The 25,128-nt window shown below is 39.9% G+C and overlaps 1 protein-coding gene across 1 annotated transcript in view; it reads left to right on the top strand.

The window, feature by feature from the left end:
• The window catches only part of LOC108666740, a 30,750-nt gene extending 7,652 nt beyond the window's left edge, over positions 1-23,098 (top strand). The window contains exons 10-23 of the mRNA XM_047884874.1: positions 85-460; positions 10,861-10,925; positions 12,153-13,938; positions 14,598-14,818; positions 15,040-15,253; positions 15,577-15,728; positions 15,855-16,083; positions 16,293-16,418; positions 17,160-17,210; positions 17,561-17,752; positions 18,465-18,610; positions 19,574-19,721; positions 20,209-20,334; positions 22,150-23,098. Of these exons, the coding sequence (XP_047740830.1) occupies positions 85-460; positions 10,861-10,925; positions 12,153-13,938; positions 14,598-14,818; positions 15,040-15,253; positions 15,577-15,728; positions 15,855-16,083; positions 16,293-16,418; positions 17,160-17,210; positions 17,561-17,752; positions 18,465-18,610; positions 19,574-19,721; positions 20,209-20,334; positions 22,150-22,207 (3,890 nt within the window). The 3' untranslated portion in view covers positions 22,208-23,098. The remainder of the gene's footprint in view (positions 1-84; positions 461-10,860; positions 10,926-12,152; positions 13,939-14,597; positions 14,819-15,039; positions 15,254-15,576; positions 15,729-15,854; positions 16,084-16,292; positions 16,419-17,159; positions 17,211-17,560; positions 17,753-18,464; positions 18,611-19,573; positions 19,722-20,208; positions 20,335-22,149) is intronic.
• Positions 23,099-25,128: the final 2,030 nt, after the last annotated feature.

Below are 25,128 nucleotides of genomic sequence, written 5' to 3'. Positions count from 1 at the left end.
GCTTTATGCTAAAGGAAGAGTCAGTCCGATTTACTATTTCTTTCCAATTCCTAATCGGTTTAACAGGATTCATTACATCACCAGGAGACACCAGGCCGCTGTCACCAGGAGTCAATACACTGCTGTCACCAGTGCCCACTATACCATCATCAACAGCAGCCACAACACCGCTGGTACCAAGAGCCACTACACCGCCATCTCCAGGAGTCAATACACTGCTGTCACCAGTGCCCACTATACCATCATCAACAGCAGCCACAACACCGCTGGTACCAAGAGCCACTACACCGCCATCACCAGGAGTCAATACACTGCTGTCACCAGGGCCCACTATACCATCATCAACAGCAGCCACAACACCGCTGGTACCAAGAGCCGCTACACCGCCATCACCAGGAGTTATTGCCAGTGCCGTCATGGCAGTGGTGGTGGTGGTGGTGTTGCTGGTCGCCTTCTTGGGGTGAGTGTTCCTGGCGACCTGGGGTGTTTTCTCTCTGCCGCCTACAGATTATTAGCAATCAGGTGACATGTTAATGACCTAACATTTCAGCAGTAGAAACTATAGTTCATGGTTGATAAATTTCTTACTTTATTTATATATATATATATATATATATAAACATGATATATATTCATCTTGTGGAATGTATATAGGAAGGTCTGAACCATCTTCAGCCTCTGCTCGAATAATAATCTTCAAATAATTTGTGCACGATTTATTGACCAAAGTAGCAAGAAACTATTCACTGAACCTCATTTAATGCGTACTTTTTACTTTGTGGTTGCTGTAGCGTACAATTTCTATCCATTTTTAGGGCGATAATTTCTTCTATTTCTGCTTGACTGATCGCTTCACTTGCAAATTGTGCAAGACCCTTACACCAGCTTCTTCTTTCTTGTCCTCCTCTCCCTCCACCTTCCACCATCTCAAATAATCGCTACAATTGCATTTCAAGCCAGCATAGATCAGCTTGATTCTCCACACGTTCTATTGGGTGGAGGTGTTGGGGTCATGTTTGCGGTGGAGGAAACTCTCGGCCATCTGTGGTCTCTCGTCAAGTCATGATGGTTAAATAATTCCTATAAATATTCTTGGCCTAAATAACAATTCCTGGCCTTGCAAGCGCATCGTTAATTAGTAAATGAATATAACATGAGTTTTTCTGAGTTTACGAAAGCAAGCTCATCACAGCATGTGAGTGAAAGGATTCCAAGCTAAGGAGTTGCGGTAAACCTCCTCGCCTTGCTGGTCTTTGGATGCTCCCTCCTTGCTTTTCTACCGAATAGTCATGAAATGTGTACTAATTTTTCAGGGATAAAAAGCAGACAATATTCGCACCAAATTGGATCATTTATCATAAAATTTGATAATTGAAGCCCTCGAAGCCTAATTTTTAAAATTGCCAAGGCAAATTTTTGCACATTACTTTTGATGCTATGTGTGACTTTTATATATTTCAATTGATATGAAATTGTGAAATTTATGCTCCACCGACCTTTTCACTTGCATTTATCAGTCTAAATAAGTTGATTGTAATAACTGTGCACGTATTGTGAACTGTGAGTTTACGAATTATAAACACGTATTGTGAATAAGAGTTCTCTGTAAGAAAACAACCAATTAGAATAGAAGTGTCGGCATTGGAGAAATAGGCCCATGGCCTGTTGCACATTCCTGAACTTATCGTGACTTGATTCACAAGGGATCCGGCCTTTGGAACCCGATCTTTCCATAACTGACGATTGATTGAGATAGCTGCTGGACTTATTGCCTGGTCCGAAATTTGCTAGGCATTCTAAGACTGAATATATGCTCCTGCATAGCTTCGTCTAGTCTGTTTTTCAAGGCGTTCATACTCGGATCGTCAACGATGCTATCAGGGAGGCGGTTCCACATGTCGGTGCTCGAAGCGAGAAGAAATTTTGTCGCATGGATGTGTTACAACGCAGTTTTTTTAGTTTATAGCCGTGGCCCCTGCTGTTGGTTCTTGTTTCAAATTCTAGTAATCCTTCTGAGACCTTGTATAAGCCATGAGTATGCTTGTATGCTTCAATGAGTTCCCCACGCAGACGTCGATAATTGAGGCTTGAAAGCTTCATAATCTTTAATCTTTCCTCATAGGACTTGCCTTTCAAGCCTGGAAATATCCTTGTTGCGCGTCTTTGAACACTCTCTATTAAATTTTTTTCCTTTTCAAATTTCGGTGACCACGCAACGTTTCCAAATTCTAAGTTCGGGCGTACGACAGCAACAAACAACTGCTTCATCGCTCTGCATCTAGGAACACGAAGAAGCGTCTGATCAGTCCCCCAGTCAATCAAGTCTTGATCGATCGACGGAGATTGATGTGGTTCGATCAAGAATATCGATACAGATTCCTGCTCGATCGGCGAAGGCAAAACCCAATTTGGAGTCGATAATTACAGGGGCAATGTCGCGGGGCGCAGCACCGATTAAAGAGGAGAATTCTATACCGATTCTGTGAAGATCTTCAAAGTTTCTGCACCCGATAATTTGTCTAGTCGAATAATCTGCATCGAACGATGTCGAATCTACAGTAGCTGAAGCCGAATCTGCATTAATCTATGTCGATTCATCATTGATCTACGTCGAATCTATATTAATCGTTGCCGAATCTCCATAAATCGATTGCTGAATATTAGCAGTTTTTACACTTTACTGTACGAATATAATAAATTTCCTATAACTGAACGAAAGTTGAATTAAAATCAGATCAATATAAAACAATTTATTTTTATAAAATTCACATTACATACGACGCAGAAATCAAATCCACGCGTGTGCAAGAAACATACTGTACACGCTGTCACGACTCCATAACTTATTAACCTGTATCAGTCTTCTGAATACAATTCAACAGGTTAATCATGGTTGTTACTCAAAGTAGTTGTTCGTTAAAAAAGTTGAAACATAGAAGCAAACTATGACATAAGATGAAGTAGACAAAAAATAGGAATAGTAGACAATAAGACAATAAGAATAGTAGACAATAATAGGTTTCATCGAAAAATAAGTTCGTGCAGTAGTAAAAATTCAACACTGATAATAACTCTTGACAGTAAAAACATGTGGCTCGTGTTTGTAATACACTTTGATTTGATTTAGGATTCAAAGTATGGCATGAAGGATCGAGTTTCAAACTTAATCACAATGAAATTGATAACAAACTTCATCAACAAACTATATGAACTCATCGAAAAACTTCATCAACACAAACTTCATTAACTCATCAGGGAGACGTGCAGCAAACTTGAAAAATGAAAATGTTACGTTTGCGTCATAAAATACCGATTATTAAAGAAATGCTTGTAAAATTGCAGATATATATAAGAAACTCAACCACTAAAAAATAGTGACAAGTGTCAAATTCTTTCTGATCAACTCATTTCCTTCAATTCAATATCAAATTTGTTCCTAAATAATCAATCACAGTTATTTGTAACATATGAAATTTATTTACACAGTAGGAGCGAGTAAGATGTATAACAAATTAAAATTAGGTTCTTATTAAACTAGGGCCGTATGGCTAAATTATATTTTAACCTCAATCATCATAATCTTGATATTGAATAACTTTCCAGGCATTGTCAATTAAACTAAATAGTGAGAAGAGTTTTCTAAATATTAACCAATATCATTTTTTTAGTATTTTCTAGTATTCACCGAAAGTTTTTGATGTTTATCAAGAATGAATTATTGTGTTGACAAGGTTCAATTTCGACGCACTGACCAGTACCACTTCATTACATAATTTTTTGATGCAGTGAGCTAAATGTCGGAACACAATTTCAAGATTGTAGGACGGAAGGACTGCGCGACACTTTGGTTGACCCAGCTGTAGCAAGTGCAGTGAGCTCACCGGTGGGCGGTAATCACACCCGCTGTACAGAAGACTGCAACGCGGTAGCAGTTATATAATTCACAGCTTCCACACCAAGGAAAGATGAACCAGTATAGGGAACAGATGCTGCAGGATACCACGCCCCACGGCCAGTGTAGCTGTCAGCTGACTTTCTTCAGAAGTGCAAAAGCTTTTGCCGGTGAAGGTCACAGAAGGTGTGTTTTACGATCGGTCCGTAAAAAAGCGTTGATCGGTTCAAAATGACAAAAGAACAGGTTCTTTTGAATAACCTATGGATTGCCACCATGTATACATTTGATCATTCACTCAATTATTTCTGTCATTTCAGTAATCAAACAATCATGTGCCTCAGTGATCAACAGAAAATTAGATTATATTAACCCATAATTTTCCTTGTAATGAAGAAAAAATGCATACAACAGTTATATTATCAAGTTTGGCACTATATCTACAAGACAGCAACTGAGTAGCAGATAAGAAATTTAGATTCATATCTCTGAAAATGATTCACAGCTCAAAAATTCTTCCTAGTGTCTTGAAGTGAAGTTATGATTATTTCAACATCAAACCTGCAATATTACTCAGTTTATAAAAAAATATCAGCGATTTTATGAAAAAAATTCAGTTTCAGTCAATAGTTTGCAATATGAAATTTGTCAGTGTTCAAATAGTAGTCCTCCAAATTCTAGACTGCGAGCAATAGCAATAAACACAAATCTTCAATACAGTTTTTGATAAGAATGCAAAAATTATCCATACCTGCACCCACGAGTGGCAGTATGACATGCACATTTATTTCATTTCGCTATAAAGTGGTGATATGTTGGCAGTTCAATAGAGTAAATGCATGCTGCATAATTTTTATGAAATGATTTACAAGTAACAATTACTTCAAATTTCTGCTTCTTATATCAACATGATAGGCTAATCCCTTTCCCAACACTTCAACTCTGTTGCATGCTAGCTTCCACAAAAAAATAATTAAAGTAAAAAATAAATTAAAAATTGAATGATCTTGAATTATGTTTATTGAGACAAAGATTTCACATCCATTTACCAATTGCAGAGCAAATATAGATTTTTAAGCTCAATGGTGATATAAAAACTAAAATTTCAAGTTAAAAAAGTCAGACAATCAAAATAGTAAGTTACCAGAAGTCCATTCCACATCACTAACCTGACATGAGTCCAGTAGGTTCAATTCAATTTTGAAAATAGCTGCTCAGAAATGAAAGTTTTTGATTCTCCTGTGAATAAGTTTCTAAAAATACAAGACTTGGTGACAGTCAAAACTTGGCCTATTCTTCAGCACTGACACTACTATGCTATACTAGTTTTAGCTGCTGAAGTGAACTGCAACGTTCAGATAAGAAAACAGATTGGTCGTCAACAACTGGAAAAGGTGTTCTTACACATCAGTACATAAATCAATTATTGAAATAATCATCAATTTATGTCATTAAACAATAAACATCATACAGTGTCAGTGATGCAGAAGTTGCCATCCTCCTAGCCTAGGTTCAATTTTATTCTTGAAAAGAGCTGGTCAAAAATGAAAGTTTTTAAATCTACTGTGACCAAGTCTCTTAAATTAAAAGACTTGGTGACAGTCAAAACTTAACCTAGGCTATTCTTCAACACTGACATCACTATGCTATACTAGCTAGTTGAGTAGTTGTAGCTGCCGAAGAAAACTTCAACATTTAGTTGAGGAAAATTGGTTTTCAACAAGTGGAAAGGGTGTTGTGGACTGAGAAGTACACAAATAAATTATCGAAACAATTATCAATTTACGTCATTACACATTAAACCGTAATGCAGGAGTCGCCATTCATCCACGGCAATGACAGAGGTTAGAATTCCTCCCTAGTCACTCACCAACAGGCTACAGCCTGCACACAAAGCCAGTGAAGCTGCTGCGCGCAAAACATGCTCCGAAAAAATATACGAAAACCAAACAAAACTGGTCAGAAATAAAATGGAATGTAAGTTGAACAAGAACATTTCTAAGCTTTTTGAAACGTTAAACAATTTTTATTAACTTGGCTGACTTGGCATGCAGCTATTCGATTTGAATGTCACTATAGAACCGACTTATTGACAGCAATGATCGATACAACACAGCAAATTATTTAATGAAACATAATTTTAACGTAATTTAGAAACGGGATGGCGACCAATAACAAACGACAACATAACATTTGGGAACTTGATAAAACTATAGAAGTGAAGTGAATGAGAATAATTGGAGGACCACGAATTTTTTGTTTAAACTCTGTCATTCAGGAATAATATATAATTGGCATATAATCACTTAATATGAGTTTACACAATCATGAACACCTTTTATCATAAATTAAGGTGAATATCAAATTCTGATTCATTATTCTATTAGATTGAATAGCCAACCGACAAATTTGCGCATTAATTTTTTGGTTTGCTCTGGGAAGTTGCCTACACTCACATACTTCGATCTGCAACGATAAACCCAAAATCGATAGTTCGTTGTGCATCTGTATAGACTGATTAGGGAAATTCGACCTCCAAATCTCCGAGTGGTCGGATCTGCATCGTATCTACAGTAACCCACACTATTCGACATCGTTACCCCCATTGGCGATTGACTGGGCCAAGTCGTTTATTGGCTTTATTAACTTGGCATTCAAATATGCTTAGAAAATTTCAACTCATTGTCTATATTAACTCCTAAATCTTTTTCCATTGTCGACTTGAACATCTTCACTCTGACGTTGCGACCGTGTCTTCTCATACTGTAATCTTGCTGCTCATTATTTTTGCCAAGGTGGATAACTTTACATTTGTCAGCGTTAAAACGCAGCTGCCACTTATCAGCCCAGTCAACCAGCCTGTCAAGACCACCTTGTAACTGTACTTTTGGCGGCGTATTCTTCAGTGTATTATAAATTTTTGTGTCGTCAGCATACATCGAGCAAACGCTAGACACAGTTTCTGGCGGATCGTTTATAAACGCAACGAATAGAATTGGCCCGATAACGCTTCCTTGTGGCACGCCGCTGCGCACTGAAGCCCAGTCTGAAATGGACCCATTAATACTGACACGTTGTCGCCTCCCTACTGGAAAATTTCTGTTCCATTTGAGTACATTACTATCAATTCCCAAAGACTTCAATTTACGCAACAGCTGCTCATGTGGGACACTGCCAAATGCCTTGGCAAAATCAAAGTACACTGCATCTACTGGCTACCTTTCGTCCAACAGGCGGATCCATTCGTTCACAGTAGACAAGAGGTTTGTGGTGCAGGATCTCCCGGCAATAAAGCCATGTTGACAGTCTGAGAGGAGATTTTTAGCAGTCAAACTATCATCGATCATCGATCCCTCACAACAGATTCCATTACCTTGCAAACGACACTTATCAAACTGGCAGGGCGATAGTTGCCCAGGCAGCTTCTGTCACCTTTTTTGAACAATAGTGTCACGTGAGCTTCTTTCCAGTCAGCCGGCATGATACCTTCGTTCAAAGTTTGTCAAAAAATATCGTCAGAGGGCCGGCTAGGACAGTGCTAACACTTTGAGTAATCTGGGGTGGAAGCCGTCTGGTCTACCTGACTTGTTTGGATTTAGAGCGATTAGGCGCTTGAGAACCTCTTCTTCTTGTACATATATCAAAACTTGTTTATTTAGAGCCGACTGGGCGCTCCTCAATAGCTGGAATACTGTTCAAGTCCTCTTCAGTGAATAAGCTACTGAAAAAATGATATAATACGTTAGCCTTGAACTCATCAGAAGATATCTTGCGTTGATCTACTTTCAAATCAGAAATACAGTCCTTCATCTTGCACTTCGAGCTAGAGTACAAAAAGAAGTCTTTCGGGTTCTTTTTTGCATTTTTAGCAATACTTTTTTCGAGGGTTTTTTCCCAGCTTTCGAGGGGTTCAGCTTTCTTTAGCTTGATTTCGAGCTCTTTTGTATAGGTTATAGTCACCATCGCTGCGAGTCTGTAAATAACGCTGGTATGCTTCCTTCTTTGTTTTCAGCTTAGATAAAACTGTACTGTTCATCCACCGAGTTTTTTTGGCTCCACCAAGCTTAATTTTAGGTACACACGCATCAACTGCAGACATAACCGTGTCCTTGAGAAATGACCATGATTCAGCCACATTCATGTCCTTAATACAGTTAGAAATATTCGCTGCATTCACTGCTTCACGGAGTTTATCATAGTCGCCTTTCGCAAAATTCAAACGCTCACGCTTCCGAGCCGTCTTTCCTGTACAGCACTTAAGTCTGAAAAACAATTATTGGTGATGGCTTTTGCCCAACGGAGCCTCGTGACGAAGATTATCTAACACTGATTCATCACTAGGAAACACCAGGTCTAGAATATTGGGAGTCTGTTTACTTCTATAATGGGTTGGTTTGGTAACGTGCTGGACTAGGAAGGAGTCTCTCACAGACTCCATGAACAGGGATGCTGGGTGATTCTCTTTCCTTGGAGAGGATCCATCCTTCCAGTCTAGCTCTGGATGATTAAAATCACCAACGATCAACGTGTGTGACCTACGGAAAGTCATGCTCGGTAAAAGACTGTTTAATACTTTATCGTTATCAGAAGCACTGTTTGGTGATCTATAAACGACGCCTATGAGGAGGTTATCTTTGCCTTTGTGAGAAAGTTCGCACCATACTAATTCTCTTGCTGATTGATGTTCTGCAGATAACTTGACTTGCTGGGCACCATAAGAGGTTCTAACCCACAAAGCACTGCTCTTCATTTAAGTTATAAAAACAATCAAAACCTGGCAACTGAAATTCAACAGGTACACTTTCCCCCCGTGATTTTTAGGGAGTGTTTCTGTTATACAAATAATGTCTGTGCACTCGTGTTCGATCACAGTTAATCGTACACTTATTTTGTTCACAACAAAATACGAGTTCGTGTAAAAACACTTTAAAGCTTTGTGTGCACTTTCACTTTGATGCATGCTTTTGCTTCTTGCATTATTTACAGGCCTGGATCTATGGACATGTATTGGATAATACAGTGAAATAATACAGCAAATACAGTACTGTATTGTACAATACTGATATTACAGTATAATATTCATCAATTCTTCTGTCAATCCGAAAAATGGTCGTAAATCTTTTGATAATTAAAAATGTTAATTTTTATTCATGTTTCCACAATAATGCAAATAAAATAAAGCCAGATTTCGAGTCTGGAACAAGTGAGGACAGTGTGCACGATTTGTGTGTAGAGTTTGGGTAGGAGAAGTGTGCAGCCAGACGTAGCATGTGACGTCAGAAGGAAGCTCGAACGAGAAATTTTACCACGTGAGGCCTTTTGGGCTCGATAGATCGTTGGGATCACCACATTTATCCTGCCTCTCCACCTTGCCGCAGCCAATTACCGGCTTTACCGATCCTTCCGTTTTGCTGCAGGAAATGAGGTTAGGTTACGTTCTGTTTGGTATGATTCGGTGGAGAGTCAGAGTAAGTGTGGAGGGGTTACACATCTGTAGCCTGTTCGGGTGGATGTTTGTTGTTCCAAATATGATGGTCCTTGATGGGTGTGAACTGTTATAGCGAACATGTGTGTGTTTCTATGTTTGAAAGCAGCCGTGGAGTCTGTAAGGAATTAGACATAAATGGCTACGGCAATATTGCGTTGTATTTGCTGTTTTGAATTTCGCAATTTAATTTTTTAAGTATCCTTAATGTCAGTGATGGATTAGATGATTATATAAATGATAATAGGGATCTATGTCTGTGACTTGGTTACTAATCTTTTTTGTTCGAGTGCCGGAAGTTGTGTCGTAGAATGCAAGTGAGGATCATAGTGAAAGAAGATGTTTGATGTGTCTTGGATGATGATGTTTATTAACAGCTGATATATTAGCTTTGTTACGTCTAACGTATTCGAATATTTTCAAAGAGACTGCGTCTTTCACATAGAATAGAATAGAATAGAAGTGTCGGCACTGAAGAAATAGGCCCATGGCCTGTTGCCGATTTTTGAATTTTTCGTGACTTGATTCACAAGGGATCCGGCCTTTGGAACCCGATCTTTCCATAACTGACGATTGATTGAGATAGCTGCTGGACTTATTACCTGGTCCGTAATTTGCTAGGTATTTTAAGACTGAACATATGCTCTTGCATAGCTTCGTCTATAGTCTGTTCGTGAAGGCGTTCATACACGGAGCTATCATACATAGCGCTATCATCCGTATTCCTACTCGTTTCGTTAAGTGGTTCCTGGGGGGACTTAAATGGGATATTTACAGCGTCAGTATTGTTTACGGCTAGTCTAACCCGAGCCCAGAGATAAATGATTCATTATATTGATCGTCGTTGTTTTTTTTCCTGTGGTCTCGGTCTTCTTTTCGAGTAATTTTTACCAGTGGTGGAGGCTCATTCATATTCGTAATCATCCTCGGTTTGCAGTTCCGACTGGTTCAGTGTTATCGTCTGAGGTCGTCATTGTCTATGAATTTGGTTCTAAGCCGAGTTAAAATTCTAAGCTGCAACCGGCGATGGTCTTAGCCGGCTTAAGCCGGATAGTGCCGTGAAACAATAACCGGCTAACTGCGTACCTCTACATACATCACACGTATACGTGCACCGTGCCTCTACGTGCATGCCACACCTACAAGCACCCCACTTCTCGTGCATCGCACGTCTACGTGAACCTTACCTCAACAGGCATAAACCGTAGAGTCAAGAGAGATAACATGATAAAATGGCCAGCATTTTCAGCCAGCCCTACTGTCTTCTCCGAGTCATGAAAACTATTTAAATTTTTGAGAAATTCATAAATAAACTAGGTTATTTTTCAAAGCCTACTTTTCAACTAGCCTGTAAAACAAGTTAATGACATATTTCAAAAAGAAATAAGACCCAAAAAATTGTAATTCATAAATTAACCTCGAAGATTTCCAATCTGTCTCGCGGATTTTGCGTGACACGTCCTGACCTCACTCCCATTTCCAGGTATCGCTGGCAGCAGCGCAAGATCCTGCGGCAACACCAGATCCCTGTCACCGTTCCGCTCTCACGTAAGTGCAGAAACTGCCCACCAACGCAGTAATAAGCGCTGTGTTCAGTATTTGTTGTACATGTGCTGGAAGTATCTTACACGCACTTATGCGTCGCGGGCCGAAATTGCCCAGTCAAAGTTGATGTTTCGATATCTCATGTCATTAAAATAAGGTGCAATTTCTTGAAAATATATATACAGACATTGGATTTCAAGGAATATGTTACTCTATGCAATCTTAACGTCTTGTAGCTGGCACATCGCACATTTGACTTTGAACACGAAGTATAATAGTCCGGGCGTTAAGCATACACTGGTCTATCATCGATTCTTGTCATTGTTTTGACCGATCAAAAACCGATTTTTCTATCAAAAAACCGATCTTTTACAGCTTTTCTGAGTGCTTGTCTTTTATAAGTTCAAAAAGGGAAAGACAGGTCTAGTCCGAGATTTACCGCATAGCAAGGTCTAGTCTGTTTATGAACGACTTCATCGCCGAGGCGTCCGCGGCGTCAGCATGACGGAATAATTCCCAAGAAAACAAGCATGAATCTTATAAGACGATAGTTGTCATGTACGCATACTGACCTGCCTGCGTCTCACGGGTCTACGTGGCCAACGAATGAACTATGATTACGAGTGAACAAATGGTGGACTATCGTTAGGCCTGCTGTATACAAGTTCCTTTATTCTGATAGTTCGAAAATCGTTTGATCAACATAGGACTCACCGCAAATCGTTCAACCACGATAGGAGAAGCACTCTTCCTGACGTAATAAGCGTATAGCGGCTAACTTAAATCAATCACTACGGTAGGAGAAACGCTTAATTGCGTGCAATTAAATTTTCAAAGCTATATAATGAAACCGTATTCTTTCATGCTGTGAGGTCCAATTTTTTTATCTCTAGTTCAAGAGAAATCAAACATTCAAGTCAAACGTCTGTATCAGTTATATTTCAGATCTTTTCCAACTTACTATTCCAACTCATTTATGGTCATATTTATGTAGACCATGCCATTTGGCGACTGAATGTAGAAAAAATATTTTTATCGAAATGCTTGGCATTCTAAAGGAAGGTATCAGTGAAAGTTTTGATGACTAGATAAGTGAGCGACAGGTCTTAATCATAATCCTATCCATAAAACAAATGATGCTCTGAAGAATAAGTATTCAACTCAAAATAAGTTGAAAGCATATCTTCTGTGCAAGATACCTTATTAATTTTTTTTATTATCCCATCAAAGATGGCGATCTCCAAGAAATGGAAACGATCCGAAAAAATTTCGAAGGAAGTTGGGAGCTTGCTCCGAAGTACGTCCGGAAGATATTAAATCTTGAATGCAGTGATAAGCAACAAAATCATTCATATAAGGAATATGTGAAAATAAAACACAGTAAATTCTCTGAAGGTACGTGGAAGAAGTTATGTCCAAACTGGCGATACCGTGAAATTTTCGAGGACAAAACTACTTCTGATGATATGGATACAACGGAACTCTTTGCCCTGTTCTGTGCACTCTTCCAAACCAAATATAGCGAGAGTGACATAAAAGAACTGAAGACTAGATTAGAAGCTGTCAAAGACATAAGAAATGAAATAGCGCATGAGGGCAGCGCTATGAAAAATCCGAACAAACTTCCAGAACTCCATAACAAGTTGCTGGAGCTCATCCAAGTGGCAGGGAAGTTTTACAAACTCCCGAGGCGTGAGGTAAAAGCGTTGGAGGTTGAGTTGCGAAGCGATATAAGCAGGGGGTTTTCTCCTAGTGATCTGGAACAGACTTATTTCTCTCATTGCTTGTGCAGTGAAGGGAAACAAAATGCTGGGCGTCTCTTGGCAAATTTCACCAACGAAATAACCTGCGGCGTAGATCATCTCAAAGTGTCGGCTGACTTTTACCCACCGAAACTAACGCTGCCGGATGAAGACGAGAAGAAATTTCCTTACACAGAAGTATTCGAAGCTACGACAAACGTTGTTATTGTGTCTGGCGTTGCTGCAGCTGGCAAGACGACGCTACTCAAGACCTTAATCCAACAGTTCCTTGGATTGCAGTGCGAAGTCCCAGACTACCTAAAAACTTTCGACCTCCTTGTCTTCATCGAGTGCAGGGATGATACTAAAGACAAGTTGCATCAAGTTGTTCGCGTGCACTTCGGAAACATTTGCTCAAAAATAGGCAAAGAAAATGTTATGCAAGCTCTCTCGTGTCTTGTCGTTCTGTTCTTGGTCGACGCATTTGACGAGGCCAATGGAAATTCTATGGCGGTGCTGCGAGAATTGTTTCAGAAAACATGGCACTCCGAGTCACGCATTATTATCACAACTCGTACAAAAGCAATTGAAGAACTCGAGCAGTTCATTCGCCAGAGTAGTTTTACTCATTACCATATCACTCCTCTCTCAGAGCTGGCGGAGCAGTTGGAGTTTATCAGAGGATGTAAGAAAAATCTAACCAGTGACCCAGTTCTCTGTGCAGCGATGCAAGATCGATTCTCCAAACTGAACCCCGAAGTTAGAAGATTGTTAACGCAGCCCATTTCTCTACTTCAGTTCTGCACCATCTTTCTAACTTCTCCAAAAATGATCGACAATTGGAACAGCGCAAAAGACTTGTCAAGGGACACATTGATGCTATACAAGACAGTAATTGAAAGAAAATTGTGCGATTCGCACGTACCCGACAAATCAGTTCTGATCAACAAGATTTTCAAGGTCATCGGCAAGTCCGCCTTGAAGTATCTTTCCATGGACAAGATCGCCTTCTCCAAGGACGAGTTCTTGCTGTTTGAACGAGAATGCCACGACCAAATGACCGCACACAGTGCCGCCATGGCAATCGACTCAAAAGTTTTTCTGTCCCTAATTTTCACCGTCAAAAGAAATTTGTCTGGAACCACTGCTGCCACATACTCATTTAATCACAAATCAATACAAGAAAAATTTGCAGCACTGTTTGTTTTCGAAGAACTGAAGAACGACAAGTCTCTCCATGAAATACTAGGCACAACACAGGCGATGAAGGCGAGGTGAGATTACAATTTTGTGTGATATGCCTGTAGAAATAAAAACAATGCATTTAATCTTTAAAAGGGCAAGAAAATGTCCATCAAACATCTGCCGTGCAATATAACATGAGTAATTTATATTTAAATGAATTTCTTAATTCATGTAAACAAAATCTTGCTACAATTTCGAAAGATATCAATACCAAATATGACTACCAAACGCATCGACGGAAAATGATCATGATCGGGCTGTATTCAATCAATATTGTTTCGTCGTGTCCACTTGCAGGGCTACAACTCCTATACTATATTGGATGGCCCTTGCAGCCAAGCTGTTGCAAAAAACAGTGAACAACTTAGGACCTGGGAATGCAAAGCTGCACCTTGTTTCTAAACAATCCTTAACTTGGTCGTTCATCTATGAAGAGATAAATGGTTAATAGTTGAAATGCACCCTCAATTCTCCGTAACAGATACTCAAGTCATAATTTCGTTAACATCCCCCAAAAAGCTCTTTCGATAGATCTTCAGCTACAGACCCTTTCCACAATTTTATCCGATTACCTAGAAATGTATGTTTTCCTCTCTCCAGCACATATGATGCCTAATTAAATCTGTCGTTTTATGCTGGCCTAAAAATGCATAAATAATTTTATTGATTCATGCATATTTTATTACAGCTTCCTGGATATACTGCCGTACGTCATGCAAGACCTAAGCAGCAGTCCGTTGCTGTTCCAACGCCACTGGCCTGAACTGAGGGAAGTCATTACCGAAACTGGGCTCTACAGCTGCGATGACTGGCAAAACTTGCTGCTCCAGGGTCCTGGCCTCATCGAGCTGGCGAAACACGCGGCCAAGATCACGATCACAGCGAGCGATGAATGGACCGTTCGCACCGGTGGGTCAGGTTAAAGAGTTGATCATTTGTGACATTAGGCGCGGTAGTGACCATTATTAGGATTACAGAGAGAAGATATTAATTGTAAATGATGCATGTCAAAACTGAAAAATTCCTTAGCAAACAAGATTTGATATCAGCAGCTCATTCTAGCATTTTCTGCTTGTAATTCTAATCTAAAATTATATCGCTAAAGGCTTCGATAATCTTTCCGTCTTCAGCTCGCAATCTGGAAGCAGCATCACTAATGTTGTCACACGAGCAACCTCGACTCATCAACATTAAATTACCGTCTGCTGAGCTGGCCGCAGCTGGCTCCAGCTGGTCTGGATTGACAAGCCTCCACCGCGGACAACTTGAGCTGCACCTCGAGGAGAGTTCCGTGGTTACACAAGCGCCATGTGAAGACCTGCTCGAGTGCCTAAACGGTTCCAGGCTAGTGACGCTTCATTTTTAAGTATTAAATTGATTCTTGACATGTAACTCATTGCCTACTCACAGCAAACTTTAGTATATATCTATACTATATATACTATATAGTATATACTTATATATAGTATATATATGTTACCAAAATTTTAGCTATCAATAACATTGACGATGGTTATTTGGTTAATTGACCCCTACAGGTTACACTGTCTGTGCTTACTTTACCGGTATAGTTTCCGAATTGGAATTCACCCGTACATATGCTAGCTCTGCACCGACAGCGGCACGTAATGTTATGAATTATCTTTAGTGACGCTTGCCACGCGCAGGTGTCAGCTCACTGAGTTGGTTGGCAGTATCAGCAGTGCCGCTAGCGTCTCCGCTGTGGCTTCTATCTCCACGGCGGCCAATACGGAACTTTCCATCTCACTCTCGGCCCCCCTCAACTTGAACCCTCTGCAGGGCAAATATAAGAGTCTAGGTAAGTGCTAGGTATTCATTTGAGCACGATATTCTGCCGGTCACGTGTAGGTTCACATTTAGGACAACTCTAATCACTTTCTTCTGCAGCTCATTAACATGAGTTTAGTTGTTGTTTCATTTGCAGTAGTGAAAATCCGTCCACTGGAAGATTCTTGGGCTTCAGGGCTCCAGCCAACTCCGTCCCCGCCGTGTTCGGAGAAGCAATACAACGGGTTCGAGACACGTGAGCCCCATGCTTCTGAGGTTCGTCTGCCTGCCTATCCTCCGCCGCAACTCTGGGTACTTGACGCCAAGCCCGGCAGCCGCGAGACCATCGCTCGAGCCATAAGCACAATCGCCCCGCACACCAAAAGGTTATTTAGTCAACGTGTGAATGCCGTTAAGAAATTTGAGATAATCTACTGAACTATTGAGAACGATTTATATTGATAGAACAGAAAGATATAACTTTTTAATTTTGAACAATTCCTAGTGTGTGTTTCATTGCATGTACAACTTTCCACTGTGCCAACTAGTTTGTATCATAATGAATATTGTACGCTGCCTTTTGGTCCTTGAGCAGACTTGGCAGAATGAGACTACAGCACTGTAGGCTGACTGAGGATGAAGTATGGCAGCTGCTGCTGCATCTGCACAGCGCCGGCATCAGAAGCATCGGTGTCGGGCCGACGCGCTTCACAAAGAATCCGTAGGTCTCAGTCTTCAGACACATTCGTGCCTTTGATTTATATCAACAGAATCTCGTGACGCAAATATCTGTAATAGTTATACATGTCGTACAAGTCTGTACCGATTATAAGAGCAATGTAAGTTATAGTTATATACTCGCTGCCGTTCACCAAGCTTGGACACGTCATTTCAGAGAGGCGGGCACACGTTCATGAGAATTTCTCGCGACGGTCGCCGGACTCGCGAATTCACTTCATACTTTTTTACATTTTGAAACATATTGAAGTATCTGGAACTGACACTACAAATATTTAATTGGAGCCTACAAGCTACAGCAATATATTTTAATCAAATATATTGCAATATATTTAATTAGAATTTTATGAGAAATGTTTTCAGATTTAATGCATATACGGAATAGGAAATATAATTAACTCTATCGAACCTAATTTTATCAGGATAATTATTAAAAATAGGTATTTCTGTACGAATATTTGTTAAACCAATTCTTTCTGCTAAAAAATCGGTGAATAGAACGAGTTCAAATATCCTAATGAATTATTGTGAAATTTCATAATCAATAAGGCAATTTGCAAATTAATTCTATCGTAATCAGTAAAAATTTATTATATAGTTTGTTATTCTGATTAATAAACTAACTGGATCAAAAGCACTTCATTTTTATGAAGGTTTCTTGTGTAATAATTATTAGTGTTGATTCTATCTAAACTTACAATTCGAATCCCCTGCCACCGAACAGTGAAGGGCACCTGGAGCTATTTGTGGCGGACGACCTGCCGGACTTTACAGGGTGAGTTTGTTGTGACCTTGCCTTCCCTTGCTTAGTGCTGGGTGATCCAGACTCAACCTTGTGAGTGTACTGGGTCTAAAATACTTCACTTGGGAGTTTCATGTGCATCAAATAACTTTACTGCTTTTAGATTAATCATAAATATTTTGCAAAGCGATCCTAGAAGTGTGAGTCGTTCATTGTTGTCTCATTCATTCCAAAATTGTTTTAACATACCTATATTTGCGTGCCATATATCAGTAAACAAACAATGCAAGATTTTCCTTTGGACGTTCATCACTTGGTGTTTCATACAATCGACAAATCCAGAGTCGATCATTGCCCATGTGAGTGACCATTTTTATTCGCAGGACTGCGAGTGCCGTGCAGCAAGTCATCGCTCAGCTACAGTCCCGGGACGCCGGGGACTTCGAGGCCCAGTGGCCGGAGCTGAGGAGGGCGATGGAGGAAGCGGGCGCCTCAGCGCGGCACTGGTGGGAGGTGCTGCTGAGCCGTCCTCACGAGCCCGCGCTCGCCGAGTTCGCTGCTCGAATAACTCGGATGTGCTTGAATCTTGGAACTGGAAAAAATAGGATGATTCGTGCGCGGTTCTTTGATACTTATCGTATCGAGGATACATTGTTGAATCTAAGATAAACGTGGGTTAAATTAAAAATTGTATATAAATTTCATTTTAAAGTCAAGAAGTTAAAGTTAAGCTAGTGACATGGACGATGTGTGTTCAATTATCGTTTATTTCAAAGATCTTTTGAATGGATCTTTTTTAATCAAAATCAAAACTGGTCTAAAAAGTAATTTATGTTCAGTCAAAACCAATTATTACTATTCAAGTAGAAGTTAAATTGTCGAGAATCGTCAGAACTGTAGAATTATCGTTGCCGAGCAATGCAAGGATTGCCTGATAATATAATGCATGCAATATGTTCGCCTTTTAAATTTCTGTAATGCATCGAGGGCAAGAATTTATACGACGAGTCTATCCGAGAATTTCCTATATATTATTCATTTAATCTTCTAAATTGCGAAATATTCTTCGTAAAAATGTCTGCGTGATGGCACTCCTAGGAATAAATCCCGTTCAGCCGTGTTGAGCATTCAACAGAAATTAAAGTTATTCAAAATGAATAAAATTTTGTCGGCTCACTATGCTAGGGTAACTTGTGAAATGTGCTACACCCATTAAATCTTGAATTAGATTTCAATTGATTCCTGCTCATTTAGTTCCAACTCTCACACATTCTCAACTTCCTACAGTTCCAAGATCAAAAGTTTCCAGGGGCACATCAGGACGGAGGCAGGCATCGCGGCGCTAGCTTCAGCGGCCGCGTCAGCGTCTATACACATCAGGGTCGAGGCGCCGCTCAACCTCAGCGCACTGCACGGGAAATACGCTGAACTGCGTCGGTATTCTCAGTGTTAGAAGCCAGCACACATCAAATGTGTTAACGTATTAGTTGAACGGAATTGTGCTTCAAAAGTCGCTCATTTATGAGAGTAAACCTCGCACATTTTTTTTCCAGTTATGGCTCCGAGAAACATTTATGTCATGCTAGAGGTTAGTTATTTATAAAGATTAGTTATTTTGATTATTGGGTGGCATTGTTATTTAATACGCCTAAAGAATTCGCTGCTCCTACTGCTTCAAGCAATTTATGCTTATTATATCGCTTCTTTTATTTGATTTCGAGGCGTCATCGCATGGATGCCATTTGCTTCTGAAGTCTTTCATTTGTGAGAAGAAAAGATCCTGTCGTTTTAGCGTCTGAAATAACACCATTAGCTCCTGCTGTGAGAATGGCTTCATGACTCACGCTACTCTCTACTGCTTGGATATAATTTTGCTCCTAAACTCGATTTAGCACAAGTGCTTTTTTCAAGCAACTGGTAGCAGTTATATCTTTTTTCGCAAGTAACTGTATATACATTAACCTGTAAATACATTAACATTAACAAGTAATTTACCTGGTATTTGTAAGCGGTTTTTTATTGGTAGAGTTTAAAGATCATCGTCACGAAAAATTTACCTGCCAGCGATTTAACGAAACGTTGGTTCTTACTCCTGTCACTGAAATTCATTGTACATCTCCTGCAAAAAGTCCTCTCAATATCGGGGTATATCCTAATATGCAAAAACGTCCTCTCAATACAGTATGTTTAGGAAAAAAATTCACTTTGAATTTTCCAACCAGGGCATAAACCCATGGTCGCGCTCTATGAGGCATTTCTAGTTAAAATTCCTTTCACTACAAGCATTCACAGCTCATAAAATTAGGCAGAGTTTATTTCATTTCCCCCGTAAACAGTGCACACATGTTACGTATTAGAGATTGACAAGGTAATTTCATGGAATATTTGCCCAACAGACGTTTGCACGCCCGTACTTGACACGGCTGTTGCAGCAGCGCCTCTACCAGCCCTGCCTTCTCCCGTGCTGCAGGTTCTCAGCCCCGGTGCTGGCACCTGGGAGGCCGTGGCCAGGACGGTGCTGACTTATGCACCAAGATGCAAGAAGTTAGTCCATTTGCGGCCTTGGCGTAGCTAAAAATTTAGAGTTTATGTGTCATTTTATGGTTTAATTACCTGTCACATAAATATGAATATCGTTAAATGACTAACATGAACATCAATTAGCATAATTTACCACAATGTCAACAGTTGGGCTAAAATGTTTTCATAGTTAGTGTTAATCTTAAAAACATTGAAAATTTTGAACTGTTAACGTTTTCACGACTTGTTGCGAAAATGCGAGAAGTGTTTGCGTAATAACTTGATGGATGTATGCAACAACAAACTCCGCTAAGGGCTGGCCGTAAGAAAGATTAGTAAAACGAGTGCCTAGTCATGCGTACAGTTGCAGGAAAAGGGTTATGGGTCGGGTTTTGAAGGATGGATACCGCATTGGTCAAGACAGAGAACAAAAATCCTCATTCTTCTTATGGTCCAATTTTTTTTAATATCAAACTAACTGTTTCATTTACCATCTAATTCCTGATCACAGGTTCTTGGCAATCGAACTGTGCCAGTCTGCGCTAAGCGAGGAGGAGGAGCGCCTGCTGCTGATGCTGCTACACGAGAGGCACATCAGGACGAACGATGCAGGCACCACACGCGCCGAGCCCCACGGGTATGGATGGAGGCAGGGCTCATTTAGCTATTCCTCCTTCTTATCTAATTAAACTTGCCACAATAAGCATGTCACCCATTGCACGTTATCAACAATTATTTATACAACGGAATTAACAATTTGACTAATCAGGGGTAATTTATCACCACTTTCCACATTTTTAAGCCACTTGTACAAGGGATTTAGGCGTGAGTTTTTTGTGGCATAAAATGACTTCATTGAGAGATAACATGGGGTGGGAGTCAGACCTAATTGCAGGTAGTAGTCATTTCTGCCCCAGGCACCGGTAGGACAACGATATCTTATTCGTGTTACCTGCCGTTAAGCCGCTAGTTATCCTACTGAATATATTTTGGCGTGGAAAAGTTGGCAATCTCTGTAATCGTTTTTGATACAATGAAATTACCCATCTCTCATCCTGCTGCCCAATATTTTTATCATAGACAGGTAGGCATTTATAGGTAATTGCATATCGATTTGGCTACCAATGGTAATAATTCTGCTCCTAATTTGCCACACTTCTCTTTAGTTTCACTTCTTGTTGTTTATCTGATACAAATCTTATAATCGATATTTAACACACATCTTCCTGTCTAATCGATCATATCTGCCTGTCCAAAGTTGGAGACAATGCTCGAATCAATTGACATGATAAATAATTTAAAAATGTAAAAATAAAATTTGATATTAAAGAAAAATTTCGAAATAACTTTTTTTAATGTTTGAAAGACGTTGGCATCGGAGACATTGGCCGCTTTAGAAGTGTTATCTTTAATAAGTAATTTTTAAACACATATTATTGCCCTGAAAATCCCACATCTTTTCATACTTGGTAACGGTAAACACTTGAAATAATTTATCAACACGAATCTATGAAGTTTGAATGAAGTTTTCGCACCGTAAAGTTTTGCATGAACATTCGAAATTTACTAAATTTTTTGTTTTAATTGTAAATTCTTTCCCATATATTTTTTAATTCATTCTCTACAACTTAAAGTGCGTTGGAAATTCTCCGTAGATTCCGCCGTTGGAAGTACTATGTTGACGGATGCTAATGACGCATCAATGTCTGAAATGATTATAATCGTGTATATGAGTTGTAGGTCGCTCGTGACTGATGGGTTTAATGGAGGTCAAAATTCTCGATCGATTTCCTCAATTAGCGTAATCGGTGTTCGTGCGACGGCCATCCGGTGAAAAATTTGCCGATTTAATCTTTATAGAATATCGATTTATTCCAGACCAGTGGTTTCCTGATGAATTGCCTACAAGCCGCTGTGTAGCAAATTGAGCTTTTCGAAAGATGCAGCTTTGCCAAGGTTCTATTGCGGCATGTTCTATGGAAAGTAAAGCTTCACGGGAGATATTCCGTAGTTGAAAATATTTGATTTAGTGCAGGCATTGGAGCATCGCAAAACTTTGGTTCTGTAGCGTTGATTGGGTTCACGTGTGGCTAACTAAAACAGTGATGGGAAAAGTTGATCTCAGTTTATGCTGTCGTGTCGTTTTTTATGCAGTATAGTTGGGTTGCACGAGCGGCGTTGTTTTTTCAGGGAGGCTATAGGTTAGGACTCGGAGAGGCTTCACCAAGAACTTTATTAGTTTGTGGGAGGCATTTGCTGTGGAATACTTGACATTTTCTTCAAGTTGGACAAGGAATCCAACTTGACCTTTCGGTGGGGTAAGGAATCTGACTATACGTCCTGTGCGCATCGCGGTGCAAAAGACAGGTCTGGAATCGTAACATGTACTGTTTCCTGCTCGAGTCTTGTTGGTATCGACATAGCTCCGATGGCTTTCATTTCTTATCGACAGCGCACAACGAAGGCGACTCCGCCTCTGCGAAGAACCTCCGGCAACCTTCTCACCGTGACAAGCGCCTGGGGAGCAGAAGTGAGCGAAGGCATTCAGGCTGGGGGATGCCTACTTTGGTGGGATCCTCGCCGGTTAATAATGAAGTGGAAATATCAACCGCATTGTCATGCATTTGAATGATAGTTCATTTGTCTGTTGCTGACACCCATGACGTATCTCTGGAGTGGAATTTAAGAGGTTCAGATACTTGATGCCTGATTGTACTTTGTGAGACGCGAGATAAGAAATAGAGAGTATTCTGATGGTAAATGAAATGTGTAGCGTTATTATCGGCTGATTGTTTATGTTTCCTCTGCTGCCGTATCCTAAGAAAACTTCTAGCGCGATGTAATCCGCTGACTTTTTTTAATCGCTATTATTATTGCGCTAACATCGCCCTCAAGTGCCGTAAGTGGTTGTTTATATGGTCTGCGATGGGTTTTAGTAAGCATGCCTATTCTTATAGTAACTGGCATGAGATCGAATTTGAGGGAAGGAAATAAGCATTATAAACGTTACATTAGTTATTTCTCCCTTAGTTTTAATATCACCTTTGAGTTGGCCTCATTTTGCATGTTAAAATTGTCACTGCGTCCCGAGTAATACGCTGTTCTATTGATCCAGTTTACTAGGGTGTAAATAATACTGGTGTTGTCGAAATGAAGGTGGATATATAAAATGATAAAGTAAGAAGTGGTCGTGAATATTAGGTTTTAAATTATTCCATTAATCATCAGGTGCCTACAGTGCAGTAATCTACAATGTTAGTCTATTTTTATTACAAGATCTAAATTTGTGTTTTTTTTTGTGTTTGCAGTTATAGACTCTTCCTTGACTTATTCACCTAGGAAAGGTAAAAAGTGAAACCTAAAGTGAAAGTCCTACAAAAACCCAATGCTTATAAGTTGAATATTTTTTGTACATAAAATTAGATTCATTTTCAGTTCAGTTTTATTACTCCTTTCTTTGATATCATGAGTACTTTCCATTTAATTACACGTTAATGTCGGTGGGTAAATGACTTTTTTATCTTCATATATATATATTCATTTAATGGGCACCGAGACCATACTTGTGGATACAGTTTGAAATGAAAAATAAGAAGAGTTGGCAGAGGTGGCCAGGTCTGAGAAAAATGAAATTAGACGAGACGAAAATTTGTGATAATTTCGTAGCAAAATTACGCAAGGCTTTTTTCGAACTATGACTCGTTTTTTGTTCGTACATCTCGAAGCTGGTAATCAGTTTACTTCGCCCTGAGGTCTAATTTAGAAAAAATTCTCGGAATAATCAGATCGTTGTTTTCAATACAATTAAATTTTTTTAATACTAAATTTACACATTCACCTGATGTGGCGATATTCAACGTGAAATTAACACAAAATGATTGTTTTAAAATCACTTATGCTGATTATGTTTAGAGTCATCGTGACGAGCATTCTTTTGCAACCATTCCTCGCACCTACTAACGGCTGCCGTCGCGGCTGGAAGGATTTATTTATTTCTTAACAACCCAAGAGCAGTAGAATTCTACCAAAGTTCCCTCATAATTTTAAGCGATAATTCTAGAGAAGAAGCTCAGATCAGGAGTTTCCACTTTCAACAGTGAGAGCAACAAAGTTTGAGTTTGTCCGAGCTGCAGCTATGAGAACGATTGAAATATCACCATAGCATTTGAAATCACCTGCACGGCAACACACGGGCTGCACGGCAACACACGGGCTGCAGGACAACACACGGGCTGCAGGACAACACACGGGCTGCACGGCAACACACGGGCTGCACGGCAACACACGGGCTGCACGGCAACACACGGGCTGCAGGACAACACACGGGCTGCACGGCAACACACGGGCAGCACGACGACACACGGGCTGCACGGCAACACACGGGCTGCACGGCAACACCCGGGCTGCACGGCAACACCCGGGCTGCAGAAAGGATGCTGAGGAAGGCAATGTTATTGGTAAAAGTTCTACTCTCGTGGTAAGGGATCCATGTGATCAGTTGCAAATTTCGCAGTTTGTCTTTTATATGCCGAAATCGCGGAATTGCCGATTCTGTAGAATCGGCAGCCAGGTTGACGAATCAGTAGAATGAGCATTTCTATACTATAGGAATCTGGGGTTAGTTCAATCAGCCAATTTTTCATATTAAAATATAAAAGAACTTGACCCAAACTTGACCTAACTTTTCTAACTCTAACTGTCGATTTATGTTCTAACTTTTATTCTAACGCCCGATTTTCCGAATCAGCAGCGAAATGCTGATTCTACAAATTCAGCAAACTGGACGCAGATTCCATAGAATCTGTTATTCCGCGATATTGGCGCGACTTCTATAATTAATTGGTTATTTTGCACTGCAAATGAATCTCAACGCAGTGATTCACAGCCTAGTTTTATTTCGTGACGTTTTGGCAGCGAATTTAGTAGGTTAAATAGTCTTAATGATGGTTGGAATGGTTCTGGCGTTGTTGGAATGTTTATAATGTTTAATAATATGATAGAAGTTATGGCTCGCAAGCTATGTTAGATCATATGTGATGATTTTCGAGAAGATCTTGCGATATTGTCAAGGATCTCGTTATCAGGGGCCGTATTATCAAAACTTCGTAAGTACGCAAAATCGACTTACGAGTGGAGTAAGTGCTGACTTGATGACGTAACTCTAGAGGTGGTATTATCAAAACATTTGCGCGGGAAGATACGTAACGTAACAGTACGCCTGCTCGGAGATGTCGTAAGTGAAGTTCCCCACAAGTTTAGAGTGTCTGCTGAAGCGATAGGAAACTATTGATTTACTAGCAAGTAGCAACACCTTGATTTGTGATAGAATTTTGTCAATAATCAGACAGCGCGGATTATACACGCATAGAATGATGGCTCTACTTGTGATGGCTCCACTACTTGATCGTGCAACATTTGCACGATCAAAATA

This window comes from Hyalella azteca, unplaced genomic scaffold, assembly GCF_000764305.2.
Source record: "Hyalella azteca isolate HAZT.00-mixed unplaced genomic scaffold, Hazt_2.0.2 contig16379, whole genome shotgun sequence".
Taxonomy (NCBI): Eukaryota; Metazoa; Arthropoda; class Malacostraca; order Amphipoda; family Hyalellidae; genus Hyalella; species Hyalella azteca.
The sequence above is the reverse complement of the archived record's forward strand: the minus strand, read 5'-3'. Positions and strand labels throughout refer to the sequence as shown.